Source organism: Convolutriloba macropyga, chromosome 2 (assembly GCF_964194025.1).
Source record: "Convolutriloba macropyga chromosome 2, txConMacr16.3, whole genome shotgun sequence".
Lineage (NCBI taxonomy): Eukaryota > Metazoa > Xenacoelomorpha > Acoela > Convolutidae > Convolutriloba > Convolutriloba macropyga.
In genome coordinates this window covers 60,196,798-60,224,081 of record NC_134469.1, presented here as the reverse complement: position 1 = coordinate 60,224,081, position 27,284 = coordinate 60,196,798, and the positions used below count along the sequence as shown (strand labels likewise).

At 33.8% G+C, this 27,284-nt stretch overlaps 1 protein-coding gene across 2 annotated transcripts in view; it reads right to left on the bottom strand.

The window, feature by feature from the left end:
* Positions 1-4,159: 4,159 nt before the first annotated feature.
* Positions 4,160-27,284, bottom strand: part of LOC142334560 (abscission/NoCut checkpoint regulator-like) — a 74,016-nt gene continuing 50,891 nt past the window's right edge. For both annotated transcript variants that reach the window (XM_075382684.1, XM_075382686.1), the window contains 3 exons: positions 9,668-9,968; positions 5,504-5,575; positions 4,160-4,699 (listed from right to left, as the gene is read on the bottom strand). In XM_075382684.1, the coding sequence (XP_075238799.1) occupies positions 4,520-4,699; positions 5,504-5,575; positions 9,668-9,968 (553 nt within the window). In that variant the 3' untranslated portion in view covers positions 4,160-4,519. The remainder of the gene's footprint in view (positions 4,700-5,503; positions 5,576-9,667; positions 9,969-27,284) is intronic.

Sequence of the window (27,284 nt, the reverse complement as noted above, 5' to 3'; positions counted from 1 at the left end):
TATTAAAAAGACCAACAGGATAAATACAATTGCTACAAACTTCGTTTGCGATAGTGTGAGAAAAAACGTGACAAAAAGAGAAAAGAAACCCCGCCGACAGAGACAGAGATCTAAGAATATTTTCCATGATCAGATTCGACTCGGCAAATCCTAGTTTTCTAGCGTTGTTAGTAATTAAATCAGATAAAAAAACTGAACTGCAAAAGTTTCGCAATAGAAAAAAGTCCAAAACCATTTTTTTCTCTGGAGTTCTGTCATGTAATCTAATATAATTGCTTATATAATTGCTACAAACTTCGTTTGAGAGCAATTAACCATGAACCGATGCGTTTTCATAAATGTTTTGCCTCGCAATTTTCAAGCATTTTGTGAATTATTAAATTATATTTTGTTAATTTAATAACTAAATTAACACTGATATCTAAATTCTCGGATGTAAAACATCAGAACTTAAGTATATTCTATTGAATATCTACCTCAAATTTAGTCAAAATTTATTATGTTGTCTAATATGAGCACCAACGCGTTCATAAATTAAGAAAAATAACAGCTGATATAGTAAGTCCCAACAACAAGAAAACAATCAAAAATTCAAGACAGGCAAAAGAACATCAAATTGCTTATTTGTTTGCTAATGTTTTTCACAGATAACGGAAATATACTAATTTCTCTGGTTGTTTAAAATTTGAACAACAACTTGAACTCTATATTGAAGTTTTGAAAACTTTACTTGCGTTGCAACTTTACAGAACACACTATAAAGAGCAAGGTAAGATGCTAGACGTTGAAACCAGAGATATGAGTTGACAATAAGCTATTTATTGAATTTGGCAGTTGGGTGGTGTCTCATGTCCGAGTCTCTGTGTTCCTCTTATAGACCTCTTAAATTGGAAAAAAAATGAATATAACCGATTAAGGTCGCGCGGATTTCTCTCAAAGAGTGACTGACTGGGTACTTTTACGATTAAGAACCGTCCTTCACACCAAAAATTGGTCTCCCCAAAACACATTTGATGAATCTCATACTTAGAGACTAGTAACGCGTGAGCCCTAAGGGAGCTGATCAGCCACTTAATACTCTCCAGGTTTTAACTGTTTATTCTGTCTTTGAGGACAAAAAGTTTAGACGAAAAACTCGGTGAAGCGAATAGCCGCATGAAAAACACCTGACTAATGTAATTGCACAAACTTCGATTGAGAGGAATTTGCAATGCAGGAAAAAAACAGACCAATTGTGAAGGGAGTACAGCACGCAAACGAAGAGCACGACTTCATCAGAACATTCTAGGACATAATTCGAATCCAAAGCCGATATAGTGAAGTTAGCAATTTGCATTATACCAGCTGAAATAATTGCAGATTACTTTGATTCGCAACAATTAAAAACATAACCGACTAACGTCGGGCGAATTTCTCTCAAACGAAGGGGCGTGAGGTGAGCGCAGGGGGGATTGCCACCACAGCGGGAGGGGGGAGTAGGTGGGGCAACGGTAGGAGGGGGATCTTTGGATGCACGGGGCCCTTTCGGCCTGAACGATGTACAGGATGGGGATTAGTGGGGGCTGATATGGGGGCGAGATGGCTGGGGGATCAACTTCTAAGAACCGCCCTTCACACCATACGTATGAACCGCCTTTCACACCATAAGTTTAAACCGCTTTTCACACCGCTGCGGGCTACCTCTTTATCCCTTTTCTGAAGACCAAAAGTCAAATACATCCGATGAAAAATCAGTCAAGCGCAAAATCGCATAAAAAAAGAACAGCATGATTAATATAATTGCTACAAACTTTGTTTGAGATAGTGTGAGAGATAAAACGCGAACAAGAAAAAAGAAGGAAAGAAACCCCAACCGACAGACAGACAGACAGACAGACAGACAGACAGACAGACAGACAGACAGACAGACACACACACACACACACACACACACACACACACACACACACACACACACACACAGAGAGAGAGAGAGATAGATAGATAGATAGATATACTGATAGAGAGAGAGAGGGGGAAAGATCCAGAAATATTTTCCATGATGAGATTCCACTCTGCAACTAGTTTTCTAGCGTTTTTAGTAATTAAATCATATAGAAAATTGAATGGCAAAAATTTAAAAAAAAAGGTTTCCAGATTCCACAGGAAAAATTCAAAATCACCATTTTTTGTCTCGGCAGTTCTGTTATTTAATCCATCTGCAACTTTTAAAAAATTTCGCTGGCCAGTAATGATCGTTAAACTCAGAAAAGCACGAAAAAATTCAAAAAGAAAAGATTTTAAAAACGTTGCAAATTTAAACAAAATCTTGCCAAAAAGTCGTAAAATTAACATCTTCAGAAACATTTCATTGTGTCAAAAAATATCCGGTATCCGTATTTCAAGTCTTAAATAGCTTCACTGGCGCATAAGGATCCGTATTACGGAACTTCAATAATAATTTTCCAAAAATTTGAAAATAAATTTTATCAAAAAACTTCTAAAAATTGGATAAAGATAACCATTCCATTAACTCCATTCCATTCCAGAAACTATTCGACAACTTATTTCCAAACCTTGGAGCAGGTCCCGTCGCCCACTGGTGCCGGGAAAAATAATGGAAAAGTTCGTGATATTAAAATCTTGACAAACATTCCATTACATCTAAAAAGCTATGCAGTTAGCTATTATCAAATCCTAGAAGAGGTTCCTTGGCTATTGAGGCTGGAGAAAACTATAAAATGATGAAAAATTTCAAAAAATTGTTCTTAAAAACTGCTAAAATTTGTGATATTAAAAAGTTAAAAATTATTCCATAGCCATTGAAAACTTTAAAGTAACTTATTATATAACCCTAAAGCAGGTTTTCCGACCCCTGAGGCCAATAAAACCTGAAGACTGAAAAAATGTCAAATAAAAAAAACAAAGTTTTGTCAAAAAATGCAAAAATTCGTGATGTCAAAAAATGCTAAAAATCGTGACCCCTGAGGCCAAAAAAACCTGAATACAGAAAAAGATGTCAAATATGAAAAAAATTGCAAGTTTTATCAACAAATGCAAAAATTTGTGATGTTAAAATTCTTGATACGATTACCGCTAGAAACTATCCACTAACCTATTATCAAACATTAGTGATATCAAAATTTGTGATATTAAAAAATTGAAAACAATTACGTGGCAAACAACATTTTGCAGTATCAAACCCTTAAGGTTTTCTGGCCCCCAGGGCTGGAAAAACTTGAACAATGACAACAAATTTAAAAAACCTGAAAACATTGCGAGTTTTGTAAAAAAAAAAGAAAGCTAAGACTCGTGATGTTAAAAAACTTGAAAAAAAATTGTGAAAATTAGCATAAATTTGCGTCTTTTTGTTTGGATTACCAAAACGTATAGCTCTTAAAATGGTCATCAGAAGTGCTCAAGTCTTGCAAAAGACCTTTATCTACTTAACCGAACCTCAATTTCAGACCGGTCGAACAAAAAATTTGAATTATGAAAATACACAAAAAATTTTAAAATGTTAGGCTCAAAACCTAAAAATGAACTTTTAACCTTAAACTATGCCCTTCCCCGTATCTTCATCACCCAAAGCACTTGAAGAACTACTAAACGCGGCTCTAGGCCTCTAATGAAACTTAATGCCTACTGGCGCTACCCTTTTATCCCTTTTTTTGGAGGAAGTCTCATGGGTCAGAAAAAAATTGGTCAAGCGAAAAACTGTATTAAAAAGACCAACAGGATAAACACAATTGCTACAAACTTCGTTTGAGATAGTGTGAGATAAAACGTGACAAAAAGAGAAGGAAAGAAACCCCCACCGACAGAGACAGAGATCTAAGAATATTTTCCATGATCAGATTCGACTCGGCAAATTCTAGTTTTCCAGCGTTGTTAGTAATTAAATCTGATAGAAATAACTGAACTGCAAAAGTTTCGCAATAGAAAAAAGTTCAAAACCATTTTTTTCTCTGGAGTTCTGTCATGTAATCTAATATAATTGCTTATATAATTGCAACAAACTTCTTTTGAGAGCAATTAACCATGAACCGATGCGTTTTCATAAATGTTTTGCCTCGCAATTTTCAAGCATTTTGTGAATTATATTTTTTGATAATTATATTTTGATAATTTAATAATTAAATTAACACTGATATCTAAATTCTCGGATGTAAAACATCAAAACTTAAGTATATTCTATTGACTATCTACCTCAAATTTAGTCAAAATTTATTATGTTGTCTAATATGAGCACCAACGCGTTCATAAATTAAGAAAACTAACAGCTGATATAGTAAGTCCCAACAACAAGAAAACAATCAAAAATTCAAGACAGGCAAATGAACATCAAATTGCTTATTTGTTTGCTAATGTTTTTCACAGATATATACTAATTTCTCTGGTTGTTTAAAATTTGAACAACGACTTGAACTCTATCTTGAAGTATTGAAAACTTTACTTGCGTTGCAACTTTACAGAACACACTATAAAGAGCAAGGTAAGATGCTAGACGTTGAAACCAGAGATATGAGTTGACAATAAGCTATTTATTGAATTTGGCAGTTGGGTGGTGTCTCATGTCCGAGTCTCTGTGGTCCTCTTTGAAGCACCGATTGCAGTAGAGAGAATTTTCGCACTCTTGATCCAAACACCGCACTTGAGCATCAGCATTGCAGACCACACACCACGGAAATTCTGTCTCCCCAAAGTCACTTGAAGTTCTCTGAAAAATCCGTTACCATTAGAAATAGACAGGAGAACTTATGTGAAAACAGCTTTCTGATCGGCTTCAGATTCTTAAAATGTCTTCTCCCCTTTGGTTAGTACGCCAAAAATAAGCACTACGAAATTATGAGTCGTTTCAATTTTTTTCAAGTTCACTCAGGAACGACGACTTTTGAACCGATGCACGAGAAGCGTTCTTAGGGAGAAAATTTTGCAATATGGCAGTTTTGTTTAAAATCAATATCTTCTGGCTGATCTTACAATTTATTTTCCTTCCACGAAAAACCGACCAGGAAAACTCTAGCGATTAAGCAGAAGAATCCTAGCGATTAAGCAGAAGAATCCCTCGTCTATGCTAAATTGACTCCACGAATACGGCCTCGTTCTTCATAAAAAGGAAAACACTTAATAACAAATACGACGAAATGACGACCACTTTGTTAACAAAACCATTTAGTTTCACTACTTCACAATGAATGCCATTCGTTGTATAGGAGTTGATTTTGCTGATATATTGACTACACTTTCATCAGATTTTTAGTTGTTGATAAAAAGTAATTAAGCTACAGTGCAATGTTAGCGTATTTACTGGAAAAAAGGTTATGTTTCATCAAAAATAAAAATCTGACAAGAAAGTGTTAGCAGTTCATCAACAAAATCAACTTGAGTAAAAATCCCGAAACGATTCCAGTTTTCCATAGATACTTTATTAATACATGTAAACATCTAGATCTCATGCAAAGACACAGTTCAGGACGGTAAGAAAGTCAAAATGGGCAAAATTTAAGCAGTAGCAGCTTACATGTGAGACTGTGGAGACAGCAGATAGACCGGCTCCCCCCATCTCTCTCTCCAATTGATCCTCGCGTAGGATCTGAAAAATTTCTCCTAGTTACCGTAAATATATTAGAATAATTATACCAACCGAATCCCTCAGATGACAAACTTCATCCGAAAAACGACGATAGATTTCTGTACGACACGTGAGCTACTTTGTACAGAGCTTAGGCAGTAGTAGTTCAATTTGAAAAACCCAATTGGTTTCAATATTAACGGTCGCATGTCACATTTGAGGTAAGATTACACACGACGTAATCTAAAACATCTTATAAACATAGTTTCTCTTCAAGATAAAAAAATGCGAAAATTCAATAAGGTATTACTCTCCAGAATAACATAACTTTTTAAAAAAAAATTTGATCTCATCCCGTATATAGTTAGTCCTAGATTAAACGACTGGAAAATTTCAAACTTTGTTGAGCTCATATTATAATGTTCCTACTACCCATTTGTGGGAGCAGAGAAAAAATTTATTCAAATTTTTTCGATCAATTATTCTTAGCCAATTGATATTCATTCTTTCGAAGATATATAGGGCATCATTAACAAGATACTGAAGAGTAGAATAAATAGTTTGGTGATTTGAAATAAGCCTTTTTTGAACAGTGTTCAAAAGGCTCTAATTTTTGTCCATTTTGTTTCTATTTTAGTCCATTTGCTCCGTTTCTGATATTTCCCCGTATTTTTGAGCATTTCTATCTAAGTAACTTGAACATTCAGTTCCCTTGCTTTTCTAGTAGCCTGCTACGTGGCTTTAGAGCGTGTCGAATGCTTCGCTTTAAAAATATGTGAAAATATTTGAAACTTGCACCATCTGAATAAAGTTCCAAAATCGATAATGTCTGTCTGTTTGTGGCTAATTCGGCCTTTTATAGCTATAATAGCAGCCAGTATCCCTTCAGCGTCTGAATTAGAAATAAAGGATAAGCAGGTTCTTCATTAACTTAATTGGGTGTAAAAAATTTTTAGATTAAATCTATACAACAACAAACAAGGAAAGACTTGGGTGTAAAGGTATGTGGAAAATTGAACAGGTCATGTCATATTGAAAACAGGCTGATAAAAGCGAACAAAGTGTTATGTAGTTGCAAAGAATTGTTGCGAAAGAAGTAAAACCATTCACTAACCTCGGTTTGTACAAATCGCTGGTGTTACCAGTCCTAATGTATGGTCTGAATTGTGCGCAGATCAGAACAACAGATATGGAAAAACTGGAAAAGTTTCGGAAGAAAGCCGCAACTTGGATCTTGGGTTCAAGCCATGAACGAAATAACATTCAACTCAGGATACTGAACGTCTTACCCTTCCTAAGTATATCCAGTTGAATGATATCCTGACACTTGCAAAACTTAAGAACGACAAAAGCGAACAAATCGTCTTCCCAAAAATAAATGAGCTTCCGTGAAGAAGCAAAAAACGGTTTAATTTAAAAAAAAAACAAAACTGAAAATGCAAGAGGCGACTTTGTTTTGAAGACATGCAAAATAGTTAACCGATTGAACAAAAAAAATTTTCTCAACCCGAAAGAATTGAAAAAAACGTGTGTTAAAGGAAATGTGGAAGTTTGTTAATGAAACCTTTTGCGATCAAAATATCTGCAAATGGCAGCTTCATTGCGACTCCGGAACGTGCAAAAATAATTAGACAGAATTTTAATAGGTGACTCTAGGGAAATAGACCTCTCAGTGATAACTGGAAATCCTCAAAACGAGCAAACAAACAAACAATATTAAGCCCCTCTTCTTTGCTCAATTCGGTTTATTAGAAATTACTTTAGCAGTTATTTAATGAAAACATGTTGGTGGATTTGCGGCAGTTTTGCTCTAGCCGGATTTCAAGGTTACAATTTCTGCCATATTTACCAACCTCGTTTGCTTAGCCTTCACACTAATTTGCTGCTCTTTGAGATAATGCACCTCAAAAAACGTGCAATTGATTAGTCGTTTCAACTTCTCTCAAACAACTTCATTAAGCGCCGCTTTTACCTTTTAAATAAACAATTTTTTACAAAAATTACAGAACTCTGCAATGAACTGTTTCTAAGTGTCATCAAGTTCATAATAACATCAATTACAAGATACAAATGCTTTACTAAAAAACTAATCCAATAACGACAAATTCATGATCCAAAATTTTGACAAACTTCCCATTGCTCAAAAAATAGAAAACTCGAAAAATTGCTCACTTTAACTTTATCGTTGCGAAGCAACCCAAAACCATTAAATTCTCTTCGGATACCCTCCATATTTACCTTTTAGCAACATCATACGTTAATTTTAATTGATAGGATTGGTTGCTGAAAAAGTCCCGTATGTCAGATTTTAAAAAAGTTGACATTTTAAACATACGACCAGGTTGAACTAAGAAAACTTAAAATTACCTCAAAACATAGCCGGCACACTGCCGGAAAATAGTCGACGTTGACGCGCTGTCAGCTCTGAACTGACAACTAATAAGCTTAGTACCAATGTGAGCTAGCAAACACTCTAATGAACTTTGATAACCTAATGTTCAATGACAGGGCTTTATCGGTCTATCCCGTTTCTTTTGATTTTGCTCTTTTGACTTTGCCCGTATTCACTACATTACGAAATTCAATGAGTGAAAGAAATTAAAATCCATTCAGTTGAAACAATCAGTGAACTACGTCAGAAGTCAAACGTAAAAATTGAGACTTATGTAAAACGAAAAACGTGATCAAAAGTTAAAGCGCATTAAAAAAATAAAGGACAAGTCTTGACGTAAAATTCAATTAATTTTCCAGACTAAACAAAGACTAGATTTAGAATGGACTATGAGTGAATTGCAAAAACCCATTTCCAAAAAACTCAGATCAAGAAATTTAAAAAAAACTGAAAATCAATGTCAAAATGCCGCATGTGAACAAAAACCCACTAGCCAAAAATGAAAAATTGGTTTAAAAAACTAGGCCTCGAAAGAACTATGAATGGACTGCAAAAACCCGATGAAAAACCCAGAAAATCGTAAAAAAAACAGAAAATCAAGTGAAATTGCCGCATGTGAATAAAGAACCACTAGCGAAAAAACGAATTTTTGTTCAAACAGCGTTTTCTCACTCTACTTTAAAATTAAAGGGAAAAATTGCACGCCGCAAAACCAGTCGTTTTTTTCGCTCCACTTCCTGTTTCGGCGTGACCAAAATCACTGCTCCAATTTGACTTCAAAAATCATGCAAATGTGTGAACAGGTCTTAAAATACAAAAAGACAGCGCCCCAATACAATTCAAATTCTTTGAATTGTTAAGAAGGAGAGCGCCTAAATAATAGCCGTTGAGAGGCTGACGGCGGCTATTAATAAACGGATTTTTTCAACTCTGTCTGATTGCTCTTTTTCAACTGTTTGTTCTTTTTGGTCAGCTTGCAACTGAGTCTCATCAGGGACTGATTCTATGTTTTTTCTAGTTTTTCCTCAATTTCTTAGATTCAAACAATTAAATCCGAGAAATCGCTTCAAAAACTAAAACCAAAAAGCCAACATGTAATTGCTACAAAATTAGTTTGAGAGCAATAAATCATCGTTTTGCATCCTTTCACTCATGTGAGTTTCTAAATGATACGGTGTCCAGGCATCGTCAAAGAGTTTTAAAATGATTTCTTGAATCCTTTGTTCTGTCAGAAACGTCAAATGAAATCCACCGGAGCCTTAACACTATTATTTTTTGGCTCTTAAAAGACCTAATGTGAGTATATCATGTATTTCAACCTGCCTACAGGACATTAATACACTTTAACATGAACCCAGGCCATAATATGACAGTTATTAAACATAAACCACAAACGTCGGGCAAATTGTTCTCAAATTTGCTTCATCAGTAGCTAGCTTCGGCTTAGAGAGGCTAACTTTAGCTTAATTGAGGGGGAATGGGGTGTGGGCATGAGGGTGAGGGTCAAACTCTTAACAATCGCCCCTCAATCAATGAATTTACGCCTCGCTTAATTGGTCAGAGAATAGTGAGTCGTAAAGCTCTAAGAGAACTTAATACCCACCGAAAAAAGACCGCATGAATAATATAATTCCTCCCGGCGCCTTTAACGAGCAACTAAAAAATGTCTTATGTCTAAGCTCAATGGCGGAGCAAAAACACACAATGAGATAAAATCTCACTTTTTCTATGAGCTTCTTAGTTGCGGCTTCCTCAGCTTCCTCATTTTCATTCCCATCACTATATGTCGTCGATGATAATGGCTTTTTACCATTTTGCATCTTCATTCGAGCTATTAACTCATCAGCTGTCTCTGCACTGGTTGCATGCTGGTTATGGTCAATTTTCGAAGTCGATTCTCGATTTGCAGTGTCAACTTTGAGCTCCCCTCTTGCTTGCGCAATGAGATCATCAGGAGTTTGAACTGGGTCAGGTTGGAATGTTTGTTCTAGGGGAGTAACACTGCCACCATTAGAAGAGGAACTAAAACAGTCAACTTGACAGATTCAAAAATGGAAGAGAACACCTAATCAAAATTATTTCCCGGCCAACAGCGAGAAATTAATCCAAAATTTTCATAGAAGTATACTGAGCGGCAAAAGTAAGTTAGCACCTCCTATCTTCTCGAAGTGAAAATTCAATTTTCGAGGCAATATTTATCCAAATTAAAATCATAATTTGAACACAATTCATACATCATTGAAACCCTACACTAGTCCTCTCGTCTACCTATGAAATTCAGACGAAACGCAACATTCACTTACTAGTAATCCTAGTGCAAAGTTGACAAATTTTATCCAAGTTTCACAGTAAAAAGAAAGTCACAAGATTACAATTTATTGACAAATTTTCTCTCTCAAATGTTAAACACAAGTGCAAATTTAGGCATAGTTGAACAGACCTGAAAACTTATTACATCTTACGACAACTTTCTTAATGCAAACTTACTTTTGCCGTTCAGTGTATACTATATATAGTGCCGTAACATTATATACGGCGCTAAAACGACACAAAACGCCAGAACGTAGTTAGAACTTCGGGAGGACGGACATGAGTTTCTGATGAGCAAATTATATTATCTGGAACTAAAACACCCCAGAAGTGTAGAAGCATTATCGCAACGTACCCCAATCATTAACAGCTAACTAAATAAAAACTAGACATGAAAATGCACAGCCTCACACTTAACTGAATCCTTAAACAGGAAAATTTCTACAGCTCGTAACGTCCTATTAATGCTCAAGGAGAGGTAATTTTAAATAGGATAAAATTATTTGAGCTCTACCTCCTTGATATAAGCATTCTTCAGATACTATTTCGAAATGGTGAAAACTTATCCAGATGAGTTCACAATGGGGGGACGACCGAGTTTTAGTTTCCACTGCATTTGAAAAATTCCGCAATTTCAGATTTCTGGTAATCAAAGTACCACCAAAGGGCCCAAAAAATTATATTTCTCTTGTGGCCCAAAAAATTAAATTTCTCTTGTGGCCCAAAAAATTAAATTTCTCTTGTGGCCCAAAAAATTAAATTTCTCTAGTGGCCCAAAAAATTAAATTTCAAAAGAAAACTTAGCGAAAACGTTCTGAGCAACTTGACATTCCAAATGATTCAAAGGAAAACTCAATTTTATCCAATTGCAGTTGTTAAAATTAAAAATTATATTTAAAAAACTGGAATCTCCAAAGGCCCAGTAAATATTAAATAAAGTCTAGAGAAAGTCTAGAGAAAGCAACCCCTTTTTCCCAGGATTTTTAGGAAATTCCAGAAAACCATGTTTAGCACCAATTTAAACCTATCTGTGTACAGAATTTGAATCTAAAAAACCTCTTGTAGACTTCTTAAAATTAACTGAGAAAAATATTTTTGGCATTTTCTGCCTATTTTTACTACTTTGGCCAAAAAAGATACCTTTTTAATGCTTCGGCCATTTTAAGAACAGTTAGAGTAGAGATACTGCTTCCTGCAAAACATCTTGTTGTTTAATTTAACGACTTTTATTCAATCAAAATTGAATTAAAGCAAACATTATAGATGTTGACTAGCATTCTATTCAAGTGGTCGATTACAAAGAAGCTAAATTTGCAAAACCACAGTTACACTACAGTTGACATGTTTAAAAACCACAGAACCTTTTCATCTATGTCTTTCTTATCAGAAGTTTATTACAAAAAACACCACAAACAGTTTTTGTGCAATTATGTGCCTAAGGTTCCCTTTCTCAGCTTTAAAAATAATAGATAACATATGAAACGACGTCTTTTAAAATTTTGTTTGCCCCAAAAAACTGCCAAAATTTTTGTTAGCTTCTATTTCGTAGTGTATCGTCCACAACAACAAAAAACTTATTTACTACTGCTATAATATAATGATCTGAAAAATTTTGCCTATGTTGTATGCTGGCCTTTTTTTGAACTACGATGGCTTTTTAACATTTTTCAATTGATACGAATTAAACCAAAAACTTGGTTCAAAACAAACAATTTGGCAAAGACTATGATGATCTCAGCTTAACATTTGTTCAATGCCATACAATTACATGATTAACTTAAAAAAGTTGCCTTGTTAAATGATGTGCATGTGTTTAACTCTATATTAAGTTGGCGCTAGTTCTTCTGGGACTCTTTTGTCTGGGAGTATTTTGCTATTCAAGTTTATTTTGTCTGGGACTTTTTGTTTCTTCACATGTTTCTCTTGTTTTCACAATCTTGAGACTTTTTCTAGCCACCTGCTCCAATTTGAATGATTTGTCAATATTTGTGCCACTTCCGAATTTGGTCGACGTCACGCTCTTAGTGGTTATATAACGTGTAACTCATCACATTCTTTTGTAGCCTGGAGTTTTACTGCAAACGGGGCATTCAAATCTAAGGTTTCCGGAAATTGTTTGTGCATCTGGCAATTTTTTTATAGCTGCAAAGATGTAAGCTCAGCAGAGCTATATATAAAAAAAACACTTAAATTCTGATCAGTATAAGAAAACACATTCAAATTACGCAATCAGAAGTGTATTTTGATGCAAATTTTACATGCAAAAATCATTTATGTTTATAACAGTGAACGTACAATTTTGAACCAACAAAAGTTATTGCTCAACATTTTTTAACAGATTAAACACAAGACGTGATCCCAGCAAATCAGGTGCTAATGAATTTGAAATCATGCCAAGACTGATTGGTTGATAAACGAAAAAAGTCTGGTCTTGATTTGTATTTTTCAATTTGATTAGCAATCAATTTACTTTTAAAGTCTTTTCTGTTCTTTGTTTCTTATTGACTCTGGTAAGGCATTCCAATCCTTGATTGCTGTACGAGTGAAGCAGTTTTGTAATTTATGGCCTTTGAACTTACAGTTCCAGAAAAGAGTTTTTGTTCGGCGTGATTGTACTACTGACCAAGTAGCAAGCGATTGACCCGTTTTTGGGGAGAAAGCAGGTAGCTGCCCCGATTTAATTTTCCAAAAGTATAACAATCTTTTGGTTTCAATAAAAAGTTTTATAGGTAAAATGTTATGTTCTAATCTCAGTTCTTTGGTTGACTCAATTTTCTACCAATAAAAAGAAGCTTTCAAGGCCCAGTTGATTTGTTTTTCTATTGACACTAAAAGATTTTTTCCAATCGATTGAATGACTACGGCAGAGTAATGAAGGTGACTCAAAACAAGAGCATTCAAGATTAGTTTTAAAGATGATCTTGGTAAAGAGTTGCGAATTGTGTATATGGTTTTTATTCCAAGGGCCTTTTTAAACAAAATTTTGACTTCGCTCTGGAATGTCAATCTATTGTCTATATGAACGTCTAAGTATTTGATTTCCTGTTTTTCCTCAACGAGAGCGCCTTTTGATTTTTTATTGCGATTTTGCTAAAAACTATAAACTCAGTTTTTGAAGCATTTAAACTCAGTTGATGTTTTTTTTTGAAATAACTGGTTAAATTCATAGCACATGATGAGAGCTGGTTTTTGCCTTATTCAATTGAATCGCCAGATGTGAAAATAACTGTGTCATCTGAATATTGAAAGTTCCTTTTGATTTTTTATTGCGATTTTGCTAAAAACTATAAACTCAGTTTTTGAAGCATTTAAACTCAGTTGATGTTTTTTTTTTGAAATAACTGGTTAAATTCATAGCACATGATGAGAGCTGGTTTTTGCCTTATTCAATTGAATCGCCAGATGTGAAAATAACTGTGTCATCTGAATATTGAATTAGCTCTGTTTTGTTGTCAACTTTTTCAAGCATATCATTGATATAGAGATTGAACAAAAGAGGTCCTAAAACAGTGCCCTGAGGAATACCTCTTGCAACACTTAAACTGTCTGAAAAAAATGTCATTTAATACCACTGACTGTACTCGATCCGATAGAAAACTACCAATTAATTTCAGTGCACATGTGTCAAAGCCCAGGTTATCAAGCTTGATGCTTAGTATTTCATGATTGATTGAGTCAAAGGCCTTGGAGAGATCAAGGAAAGCTGCTGTTACAAATTTGTTTTTATCGGTTTCTTTTCTGATGAACTCTGTTGCGTACATTATTGCATCTATTGTTGATCTTTTTTTCTTGAAACCATATTGATGTTTACTGGAAAGTCGATTAACATTCAAATAATCGTTGATCTGATTTCTCATGAGGGTTTCAATTACTTTAGACAGACAGGGGGTAATTGATATTGGTCTACAATTGTTCGGTTCTTCAAGGTCACCTTTTTTGAAAAGCGGTATTATATGAGCTTTTTTAGGCATTTGGGAAAATAAGATTCCTTTATGCAGTTGTTCACAATGTAGCTTAGAAGATTAGTAACAATAGGACTCGCATCTTTAAGAGCCCATGCGGGAATAAGAGATGGACAAGAGGTTTATTTTTACCAAGTGACTTTATAGCATCAAAGCATTCTTTTTCGGTGACAAAACGAAAATCTTTTCCAAATTAGCGTTTTTGCTCTGGAAGAGTTTTCTCTGACCTGGAAAATTTACCTAGTATTGAAAACCTATAGTTCAGAAGATTGGATATTTTTTAGGGTCTGTGACGTAGTCGTTGAACAAATATTTCAAGCATGTTATGTTCGGCTGAGTTTTTTTCGAGTTTCTGATCTCGTTAACAAGCAACCATTTCTTCCTGTCGCTTTCAGCGGCTTCAATTAAATTCTGATTAATTTTTTGTAATCTTCACTAAAAGAAGTACTTGAATCTTCTTGACACGAGAAAAATTGTTTGAAATTCTCATCGTTCAGAAATTTTCACGACTAATTATCAGCTGTCTGGTGGTATTAGATATCCATTTCTCTGATAGAGAAAACTTGTTTTTGTCATTTCTGATAAAACACTTTTTAATTGGAGCGTGTTTCTCTAGCGCTTGAACAATCGTATTAGTAAGGAGATCAAACATTACATCAGTATCCGAAGTTTGATATAATTTATACCAATTTAATTAATACAAAGATTGTCTGAACTGTTCTGCCTTATAATTTTTTATCAAAGAACGTTTTTATTGTGCTAAGCTGCTTGCCGATCTTTTTGTACTTTAAAAAACCTAATGTAGCAAAATGGTCACTAAAAATAGCATTGTCAAAGACTATAGTACTGTTCACCGTAAAATTGTCTGCACCCATATAATCAATAAGACTTCTGGTAAAAGTATTTCTTCTGAAACGAGTTGGAACTTCTTTGTTCTGAACTTCTAAAATATACGGTGTTAAAATCGTCTCCAAACTTTGTTTTTCGACATCTTGAAAATAGTTGATATTATAGTCCCCCACTAAAACAATTGTCTCTTTTCGTGAAAAAACGTTATCAATGTTTATAGCAAAACCATCAAGAAATTGCACGCTTTGTTGTTTGCTTGGGCAATACGTCAAGTTAAGCAGTAGGTTCTGTTTGTGAGGTAGTCTAAGACTAATCCAAAGGCTTTCAAATTGTTTTGAAAAATTGCTTAGATCGTTTCGTATTTTTGGTGATAAATGTTTCGGGGCCAAAAACCATTACTCCACCTCCACTTCTAACTTTGTTTTCATTCATTAATTTCCAATCGTATCTAAAGCAGCAAAAATTTTCTTTGTCAGGGTTGTACAACTGTTCATGGTCATTTTCAGTGAACCAAGTTTCTGTAAAGCAGTAAAAACAATTTCAACCCAAGTCATTAATCAGATTTTTCAGTTGATGTTTTTTCTTAACTAAACTCTGGCAATTCAAATGAAAAATTTCGAGCTCATTTTTTGCTTTCTGTGCTCTCAAAACTGTTGAGCGGTAGTTTTCAATAGGGCCTGGGTTGATTTCAACATCGCCTGCTAGAAGCAGCGATATAGCACATATGTGGAGATAGTTTACTGAACATATGCAACTCAATTGTGTTATTAAAAGAATTTGGTGCAAGCTTTGCCCATACTTTGTACTATTCCTAACTGCCTTGAAGGTTTTAAATCTACAATTACTATTTTGTTCTGCTGCTATTGACGCGGGAAATCTTGAGGTCAATAGCAAAAGAACCAGAATGAAGCACCTAATTTGCTGGGAAATAAAAAAGTATTAGATTAAACATATTCAACAAGACAATGAAGTTTGAACAACTGAGAACACACTTTCGTTAATAGTAAAGACTTATATCACGATTTAATGGAAGGCGTTTACATTATTGTATGGATAATAACCGTAGTGTGATCTGGGGCGGAAATTGTTATTACAGTTTCGATAACCGTAATTACTGTTTCTATCCTGATTGAAAGCTGAGGTGCTTGTTTTTGTAGCATTGAACGGTTGATAACGATAGTTTTGTTTGAAGCGAAAACTGGTGCTTTGGGAGGTACAAAGGAACGCTATGTTGATGAATTAAGTGGACATTCTCAAAATACAAATGATTGTAGCCCCCTTATTGTCACAATGCTTGTCAGATTGATTGATATTTGCTCCTTTAAGCGTTTGCATTGAGCGAGAATCTTAACCGATGAGTTATCAGCATAATAGTCATGAATAAGTTTATTGATTTCGTTGATCAGTTCATTTTATTCATTATTCTTAACTGCATCTTTCAGTGAAGGTATTTCACAAACTACACACACATCCGGATCAAACTTTTCGATGCATTTATCCACCAATTATTCAAAATTTTGACTTGCATTTTTTCCATGCTCAAATACATTGTTTGTTCCATCCCGGATAATTATTGTTTTCATTTGTTTGTCTACATAGGAATTTAAAACTTTGAGCTTTTCATTAGTCGTTGATCCCCTATAAGCGTGAATAGTGCAATCAGCGGGTATAGATTTATCGTTCTCCAGTTTTGCTATAATGCTGCTTCCAAGTACCAAATTATTGTTTTCTTTTTGTAAAGGTTTTTTGGAAAAATTCTTGCCAACGTTTGAATTGCTGCGTCAATATTGGAAACACTTGGCTTACCTTGGAGAGTCGTATTTTGGGTTTTGATTGAAGATAACAAACCGTTTTCTATTGATTGAGTAAATTTAGTAATTGTTGTTTCGATAAATTTTTTGCATTCTATTGTTATAGGTCAAATGTTTTTTTGACGTAATCAACGTGTTTAAGCTGCAGTAATTTTGAACAAGGTCAAAATGATGTTTCTTTATGCACAATATGCAACTGATTTCAATGTGTATTATTCGAGCGTTATTCGAGCTATATTGCGGTGCTCTTGGTTTTTTTTGTTTCGTCGTCTGACGCTCTTTTTCGTTTTACATTTCTTCACTCAGCAAAGCTGAATAATTTTGGTCACGCCGAAACTGGAAGTGGAGCGACAAAGTGAGTGGTTTTGCGGCGTGAAATTTTTTAACTCCTAAATTTAAAGAAGAGTGAGAAAACGGCGTTTGAACAAAAATTCGCTGTGTTGCTAGTAGTTTTTTGTTCACTTGTGGCATTTTTACATTGATTTTTTAATTGTTTTGCCCAATCCATTCATAGTTCATTCTAGCCATAGTTTTTTGTTTTGAACAACAAAAATTTCCATTTCTCGCTAATGGTTTTTTGTTCAAATGCGGCATTTTTACATTGATTTTCTGTTTTTTTTTCTTATTTTTTTATCTGATTTTTTAGGTGGTTTTCTCAATTCACTCATAGTCCATTCGATGTCTGGTTTTTCTGTATAGTCATTGAAAATTCTTTGAATTGTACGTCAGGACTTGTCCTGCTATGTTTTCTTGTTTCGTCGGGATATTCTGAATGACTTCTTCCTCCCACTAACTGCTTTTGCGCGCGTGACGTCATCTCTCTCTGTCTCTTTCTCTCTCTATCTCTAGCAAAAAAAGTTTTTTGCGTTATTAGATTTTGATCATAATCATAAGTGACTTGGCTCACTCAATAAAATGAGTTAAAAAATAAATTTATTTTGAATTAGTTTAAGGTCAAAGGAACTTATATGTGGAACAAAGGTCTCTAATGAAAAGGCTTCTGTGCAATGAGTTTTAACAAGCTTTATTAATTTATCGCAATTTAATTTTTTTACATATCTTTTGAGCAGCCCCAATAACTTGTTCAACTTATATCTGTATCTGTTTCTATCTCTATTATACGGCACGCAAGTCTTCTTTCGCAGCTATTCCGGCAATCTGACGGCTATGTTTATTTTACACCACTTTTGTTTCTGTTGATTTTAGTTTTGTTTGGATCATGTCAGCATACCTGTCCCCAATTTCAACAAAATGGATAGAACATTTTACACAGCTGTTAATCCAAAAGACTTCAATTGAATGTTTTTCATTATTTCAATTTTTGTAATCTCTTTAGTTTCGGACAATTTGAAATTGCTTCCTGAAACTCATTGCGCGTGCAACAAGACCAATTTGTAATTTTTGTGAAATATTTCTTGATTTCCGGATATTAGCCCATAATTTCCATATTTGATGTTCTTTCAAGATATCTTGTAACCTAAACCCGAAAAGGGATCCTATTGAATGAAGGATCAATGCTTTTAAGTCAGAGCCAAAAATATTTTTTAATTCAGTTTTTATCCAATGACATTTTGACTTTGTTTATGGATGTATTTTTTATTATTCCATTAATGTTTGTTGTTTTTCTTGTCTCGTAGTCGCCTCACTAATATCAGACATCATTCGCTCTTTAACTTTCTTGTTTTTAACGTTCTTTAATATTTTGAGTTTGTAACAATTTTCTTTACTCATACAACTTTTATTTTCGAAGAGAAGTGAATTTTTGAAAATTTCCTATCTCTTCTTTTGCTAGATTATTAACTCAGAAAAAAGGATGAGCTATTATGAGCAACGCATAATAGCAACCCTCTTTGTTTAGCTTAGGTTTAACTTTTGTCAATTTTCAAGAAAGAAGAGTTCCGCATCGTTACTGCGAACAGAAAACAACAATATAAAAAGTCTCCATGCATCCTTAGACTAAGCACAAAACAAAAAAAACAACAACATCGTGGTAATGAACGACAAAAAGCAAAAAAGAGGCAAAAACTAAAGAAGTAAGTAAAAATCAGAAGAAAATCATGAGAATCAGTTGCCTCATAATTAGGAGAACCTTATAACTTTATCCCGAAATCTTTAAGCAGAAAGTATCATAGAGCATTCATTAGAAGTCATGAAAATAACATTTAGTGGTTCTAAATGCAGAAAAACGGACAAGAGAACTATAAAATGAAGGCAAAGTTCATTAAATCACTTAGCATTTCGAAAACCAACGGTACCTCAGTCAATAAAAATGATAGTTAAAAGTTGGAACCCATAAAGTGACAAAAATTACACCATACTAGCAGGCGCGAAAAATATTCCTTTTAAGATCAGGCGATGAGACCACAAGAAAAACAACATGGAACTTTAAAAAATCAACTCTTTTCAAAAGAAAGTGCCGCAATCATTAAAATCAACTGCTATGAACTCGAGCGACTAAGAATATTCACTTCTTCCCTACAAGCAACCAATCGATAATACTGAAAAATCGATAATATTTGATATCAGTTAGTATCAAAGACATTGAAAGTATTAGCTTTTGACTGAAACAACTGAACCCCTATTTGCAACCTACAAGACCCGTCGATAATGAGATAAAATGAGAAGATAACAAAAAAAACAACAAACACTCGCAAAACGCAAAAACTCAATAAACAATTTTTCGAGAACAAAAATTAGCTAAGTCATAAAAACCACTAGACACGAACTCGAACCATTAATTAGGCTCATGGATGCCTTATTAGCAAGCAATGACATTCATTAATGACACCAAGTGATAAGACAAAAGCAATAATAAAAAAGGCAAAGAACAAAATCACTAATATTTTACACCTCATACTAACATCGTCTGACAGTAAGCAAATCATATACCAAGACGTGCACAAATATAAACGCTTCAAAAATCCAAAACTCATTTCTTCTAGAAACAGAAATAAAAGGTTGTAGAACAATTCGCACGTACAACGTCAACTTCAAAAAAGCTTGACACGTTGCGACTTTAGAAAGCCAGCAACAACTGTGCAAAACCACCGACACAACAAAAACGACATTTAGCATAACTCGATTATTACTAATGTCTATGAAAATAAATGGTATTACAGATTAAAAATTGCAACTAGAACTTGAAATCTTTAACGCCTATCGCACTATCTATCAATGGTAAGCATACATGAAATTATGTGCGAACACTTCACTTAACAAAGCAACTAAAAATAAAGGCTAAAGCAAAAAGTTCAACGTGTGTTAAAGAAGTCAACCAAATCATTAGCAATTAACTGCCATCCTTAAGCAAATGAATTATGCCTCAACAAAGAGCGAGACATTTTCAAAACAGGCAACAATTAAAAAATTACTTATATTATCATTATATATTACAATTGTATTATTATTATATTGCTTACACCACCAAATAGATTGCGATATGACTCACTAAAGGCCCAATGAGAACCGTCATCAGTGAGACTTAGTGACATAACACCAAAAACAAATAGGAAACCGGCAAAATCCAGGAATTCACTATTTTCTTCTGAAAACAGTTTATATCAAGTCGTGGAAATTGTTAGATTTAATTAGAAGCAACTGAATAGATTCAAACATGACTCAATAGAAATTCCAGACATTTGACATTAAAATGACTCCGTAGTGCGCAATTAGTACAAAAGCAGACAAAAACAAAACCCAAATTATTTTGAGGACAAGTTATCTCAAAGTAGTTAAAACTGTTAGAAATAAATTGAATAATTAGATGAACTCAAATGTGACAAATTAGAGAGCCAATGATACTTATCAATAATGATGAAAAGTAAAGAGCCAATGATACTTAACAATAAAACGTGACAAAGAATAAAGAGGGCAAAATGATATTCATTTAACACTTCACTTCACTAAAAAAAATTCATTAAAGAAGTCGAGAAATCCATTAGACGTTAGTTGAGATCTTAAGGTGAACTCAAATAAGCCAAATTAGAGAGCCAATCACATCAATCAATAATTAGAATAGGTGACAGAACAGCGTAGAAAAATTCAAAAAGAGCACTAACATTTTTTTTGAAAACAAGCCGTATCAAAGCCGGGAAAATAATTAGATATGAATAGAATCCTTTGAATAGATTCAAATTTGACTCATAGGAGAGCCAATGATAAAAGTCAAAATGAGAAAAAGAAGAAATCTACACTAACAGACAAAACCCAAAAAATCGCTTACATTTCCCGAAAGCAGAGCCTAAAGATCCTAAAAACAACTAGTTTGATTGTTTAATGACCTCAAACAATTGTAAATTTTGTTTAATGACCTCAAACTAGTTGTTTTTAATATGCATTATTAGAACACACGTATAACCGTTAGTATTCGTACAAAAACAAACCAGACAAACAGCAAAAACAGTAATCAAATTGCTGCACGTGAGAAAAAATTTGCTAAAAAACAAGTTTTCACTTCACTTTTAAATCAGTTTAAAAAATTACAAAGAAAAACGATTTCTTTTCAATGTTTTCTCTACTGCAGCGTGGTTAACCATTAAACTAACTGGACTACTCATTGACGAGAAAAGGTCGAAAAAAGGTGTGAACCTATTGTAAAAAAAAACAATAGCAAGAAGACTCCGGAAGCTATAAGATTTACACATTCGCATATTTCAACGCCACTAACGCAATGATGAAAAGTAGCCTTCTACTTAATTTACTAATCGTTTTGAAACAAAACAGAAAACATAACATTAGAGCCAAATTTGATAACTGGAAAAATACAATGAAAATTCTTCAATATCTAGTTAGGACCCCGTGAAAGCAATTGGCAAAACAACTTGCAAAAGAGATAATCATCCTTTAATACATTACTACCATTTGATCTAAAACACAACAGAAACAGTACATACAGAGAAGACCAAGGAAAAAATTTTAAAAAAGGTACAATATTCACTAAAAAATGGTAAAATGCTACCTCCCGGTAATTACTCTGCAAACCTTTCAAATATTCTACTCGATCAGTGGACTACCCAATTGAGTCACACAAACGCTAATCAATACTCAAAATAAGGCAAACAACGGAAAACCGAAGAATCAAAAATTAGTAGAATTATTTCAGTAAAAACAGCCATGTATGAATCAACTCTTAAAAAAAACCTGTGCACCTATAAAACATCTCTATGTTAAATAGTTAAATAGTGATACTTATCAATAATGATGAAAATAAAAAGTGACAAAAAATAAAGAGGGCAAAATGATAAATTCATTTAAAACTTCATTTCACTAAAAAAAATTCATTAAAGAAGTCGAGAAATCCATTAGACGTTAGTTGAGATCTTAAGGTGAACTCAAATAAGCCAAATTAGAGAGCAAATCACACCAATCAATAATTAGAATAGGTGACAGAACAGCGTAGAAAAATTCAAAAAGAGCACTAACATTTTTTTTGAAAACAAGCCGTATCAAAGCCGGGAAAATAATTAGATATGAATAGAATCCTTTGAATAGATTCAAATTTGACTCATAGGAGAGCTAATGAAAAAAGTCAAGATGAGAAAAAGAAGAAAATCTACAATAACAGACAAAACCCAAAAAATCGCTTACATTTCCCGAAAGCAAAGAGCCTAAAGATCCTTAAAACAACTAGTTTGATTGTTTAATGACCTCAAACAATTGTAAATATTGTTTAATGACCTCAAACTAGTTGTTTTAAATATGCATTATTAGAACACACGAATAACCTTTAGTATTCGTACAAAAACAAACGAGACAAACAGCAAAAACAGAAATCAAATTGCTGCACGTGAGAAAAAATTTGCTAAAAAACAAGTTTTCACTTCACTTTTAAATCAGTTTAAAAAATTACAAAGAAAAACGATTTCTTTTCAATGTTTTCTCTACTGCAGCGTGGTTAACCATTAAACTAACTGGACTACTCATTGACGAGAAAAGGTCGAAAAAAGGTGTGAACCTATTGTAAAAAAAAACAATAGCAAGAAGACTCCGGAAGCTATAAGATTTACACATTCGCATATTTCAACGCCACTAACGCAATGATGAAAAGTAGCCTTCTACTTAATTTACTAATCGTTTTGAAACAAAACAGAAAACATAACATTAGAGCCAAATTTGATAACTGGAAAAATACAAGGAAAATTCTTCAATATCTAGTTAGGACCCCGTGAAAGCAATTGGCAAAACAACTTGCAAAAGAGATAATCATCCTTTAATACATTACTATCATTTGATCTAAAACACAACAGAAACAGTACAAACAGAGAAGACCAAGGAAAAAATTTTAAAAAGGTACACTATTCACTAAAAAATGGTAAAATGCTACCTCCCGGTAATTACTCTGCAAACCTTTCAAATATTCTACTCGATCAGTGGACTACCCATTTGAGTCAGACAAACGCTAATCAATACTCAAAATAAGGCAAACAACGGAAAACCGAAGAATCAAAAATTAGTAGAATTATTTCAGTAACAACAGCCATGTATGAATCAACTCTTAACAAAAAACCTGTGCACCTATATAACATCTCTATGTTAAATAGAGAACAAGAAAAGCTATAATGACAAATAAATTCAGAAAAAATAGAAAAACATCTAGAAAAAGACGACAAAAATTAATTACAAATACCAATTTTCCTCAACAAATAGAACTCTAAAATTGAAATCTATCGAATCGACAGGTCATCTAAACCACTTAAACAAACATAGCGAACTAACGTTGGGTGAATTGCTCTCAAACGACCGGCGAGCGGTTGGCTTCCTCAGTAGCTGACCACGAATTAGTGAGGCTAGCCTTAGATTAATTGAAGGGGGCGTGCAGTGCTCGCAGCAGGGGGGGTTGCAACAGTGGATTTGTAGCACGAGACAAAGAAAAAGGTCTACAAAAACAGAAAAAAATCAAGAAAATCACTGCTGCAGCATGATTAAAATCATTACACTATTTTGACTTCTTGTTAATGGGAAAGGGTCGAAAAAAGTTTGAACAGATTTTAGAGAAAGCAATAGCCGGAAAAATTATATCTGGAGAAATAGCTAATGAATTTTCTTCACCAAAACAACAGAACTTCAAAATTAAAATCTACCGAATTGAAAGATCACTTAAACAACAGTTCTACCAAAAAAACTCAACATAGGCTAAAAAATAAAGAAGTTTAAACTTAGCCAGCAGATTGCCGGAAAATAGCCGCCATCGAGATTGAAAGAGAAAAGAAAAAAGATTGAAGTTGACAAAATTTTTTCATTTTTTCATTAAGTTACAAAAATTGTTCCAATTCATTGTGCAGTTTTAATTAGATTCTAAACCTATACTACTTCAGCTTCTAAACCTAAGGGTATTAAGCTTAATACTAATATCAGCTAGCAATCGCTCTAATGAACTTTCATAACCTAATGCACTATGACTTAATGACCGGGCTTTACCGGTTTATCCCGTTTCTTTTGGTTTTGAACTTTTTAAATTGAGCGTTTTCACTACGATTCGTTTTCACTACGCGAAATTCAATGCGTGAAATAATTTAGAATCCATTCAGTTGAAACAATTAGTGAGGTAAGTCAGAAGTCAAACTTGAAAATCGTGATTTATGTAAAACGAAAAACCCGATCAAAAGGTAAAGCGAAATAAAAAAAAAACATAGCAGGACAAATCCTAACGTACAATTCAATGAATTTCATTGAATATACAACAAACTAGACCTTAACACAGACCAAGAGTGAACTGGGAAAACCATTTCTGATCCAAAAAAAACAATGTCAAAAAGCAGCATGTGAACAAAAAACCACTAGCGGGAAATGGAAATTTGGTTCAAAAAAAGAACTACGCCTAGAATGAACTATGAATGGATTGGTAAAACCATTTAGAAAAAAATTTGATTCAAAAAATTGAAGAAAAAAAACACAGTAAAAATCAACGTGAAATTGCCGCATGTAAACAAAAAACCACTATCGAGTTTTGTTCAAACGCTGTTTTCTCACTCTAAAATTATAGCGAAAAAATGTCACACCGGAAAACCAACCGCTTTTTCGCTCCAGTTCCTGTTTCGGCGTGACCAAAATCACTACTCCAATTTGACTTCAAAAATCATGAGAATGTGTCATCAGATCTTAAAAAGAAAGAAAGACAGCTATACAATTCAAATTCTTTGAATGGTAAGAGATGCCTAAATAATAGCCGTTTGAGAGGCTGACGGCGGCTATTAATAAAATTCTTAAAAACCGTCAATTAGGCAAATTGCATAGACAGTTCAGAACTTCACCTGAAAATCTAGTACTACTACTACCAGCTTAGATAATGAAGACAGGCACTTTTGGCTAAAAAGCTGTAGTTAAAACCAATAAAATCGCTTTGAAAAAACAGAACGTGATAAAAAAATATCGCTCGCTTAGCGCAAAACTTTTCACGCATTATCTGCTCTCTCTGAATGATGCCTGAACAAAAACAACTTACAATTCTCTCTCTGTTTGACTTTTGTCCACATCTTTTTGTAGATTGACCTAAACACTTTTTTTGACGTGCGTTTTTGACTTCTTAAACACATCCTCTGAAATTAGAAGTTACCGATTTAAAAACAGATCACCATTACAGCGCACCAAAACAATTCAAATTTTTTGAAGTGAAAAAACGGACAGCGCCTTAAGAACAGCCCTTGTGAGGCTAACGGCGGCTATTAAAAACTGACGCCTTCCTCTAATAAACAAAGACGATTAAAGCTTACTTTTTCTACGATAAAGATCAACTTTGGAAACACGTCTGAAATGTTTAGGGAAAACAAATCTGACTTCTGAGACGAGAAAACATATAAAAATGTTTATTGTCGCACTATATTACTCCTTTGACAGATTTAAGAAAAGGTTCGACATTTTCCCAGGTCAATTGATCCCAAAGATAACAAACTGCTATCACTGGGTTTCCACGCTGTTAATTTTAATTTTCCCACCCATACGCCTGTTTGTTCGAAAACAATTGATTAAACTTTAGTCCTCTGGCTTTAAACATATTTGAATCAGTTTGACAGGATTTACAGTTTATTAATTGTGGAGCTTGATGTTTGTTTGATTCACTAATCCAGGGCGCAACCACAAAAATTGCACTGGCCTTGCAGATGAGCTAAATTGTGGGAAATACGTTTGAAAAAAGGAAGTGTATCCAATAGAGAATAAAAATCTACAGAATTTATTACAGTCCACAAAATGAAAATCGCTACACATTGCTACATCGCAGGCAGATTGCCAGAAAATAACCGCAATAGCTTTATAGGTCTGCAAAGAGATAATAAACGAAACAGACACTTTAAATAGTGTAAAGAAAAGCCAATTTCAGAAAAATGTAAAGAAAAGCCATTTTTGAGAGTAAGGTAGGTCACGTTTGATCAAGCGAATGAACAAAAACTCTCTCTATAAAGAGTGGAATTCAGTGGAACGAATGACCAAAAAGTAGATTTAAAGTGATGGCGATGTCATAAGGTCGTAACACAACTCTTGACGAAATAAAAGGACAAGTCCCAAATTTCAATTCAAAGAATTGAACAGAAGCAAACACAAAAGAGCAGCCTCCGATAAAGAACAAGTCATGAACAAAGACGTCCACGAAAGTAAAGAGAATACCACAAAAATCTAAAAACTAATTTATTTCCTTTCACTTTTAGAGAAAAAGGGCTATCAAAGGGCTTCCCAATTCGAAAGATGAACTAAAAAGACTAGAAATATTTGGCAAAAACCTGTTTTTAAGAGTGCTTTCCTTGCAAATAAGTGGCACCAAAGTAATTGAAACATGCCAAACAAACCTAAACTCTTCATATTCTTTTTCGTTATCTACCGATAGAAAGCATATATCAATTTTAAAAAAATTGGGTCCAGATAACAAAAATCGCAACAAATGCAGACAACAATCAAAAGCTTAACAAATGGTCTCAAGGTTAAAAAAACTATTAGCAGTAAACTGAATCCCCTAAATGGATGCAATCATACATAATTAGAGAGCAAATGAGAGCTATTTTTAATGACTAAGGTACCGAAGAGGGAAAAACAATTACGATAAAGGGGCAAAATTCAAAAAATCTTTTTTAAAAAAAGTTTTAAAGTGGTGACAACTGTTGGGTATCAATGAAAAAAATAATAGATTCAAGCATGACTAATTAAAAAAAACAGTAACATACCATCATACCATAAGTGAAACTAAGGGACAACAGTTTAAACAACTATCAAAATTCGCAAAATCAAAATCTAAAAAAAATAACTAAAAATCTTTGAAAACAAGTTGTGTCAAAATCGTTACAAAACCTTCAGTTTCCAAAAAAGATGAAGTCAATTATGCCTTAAAAACTGCCAATGGGAACTACCATTAATGAACAAACTAATAAAAAAGTGACACAAAGTTGTGTCAAAGTCGTGATAAATGTTACCTATGAATCAAA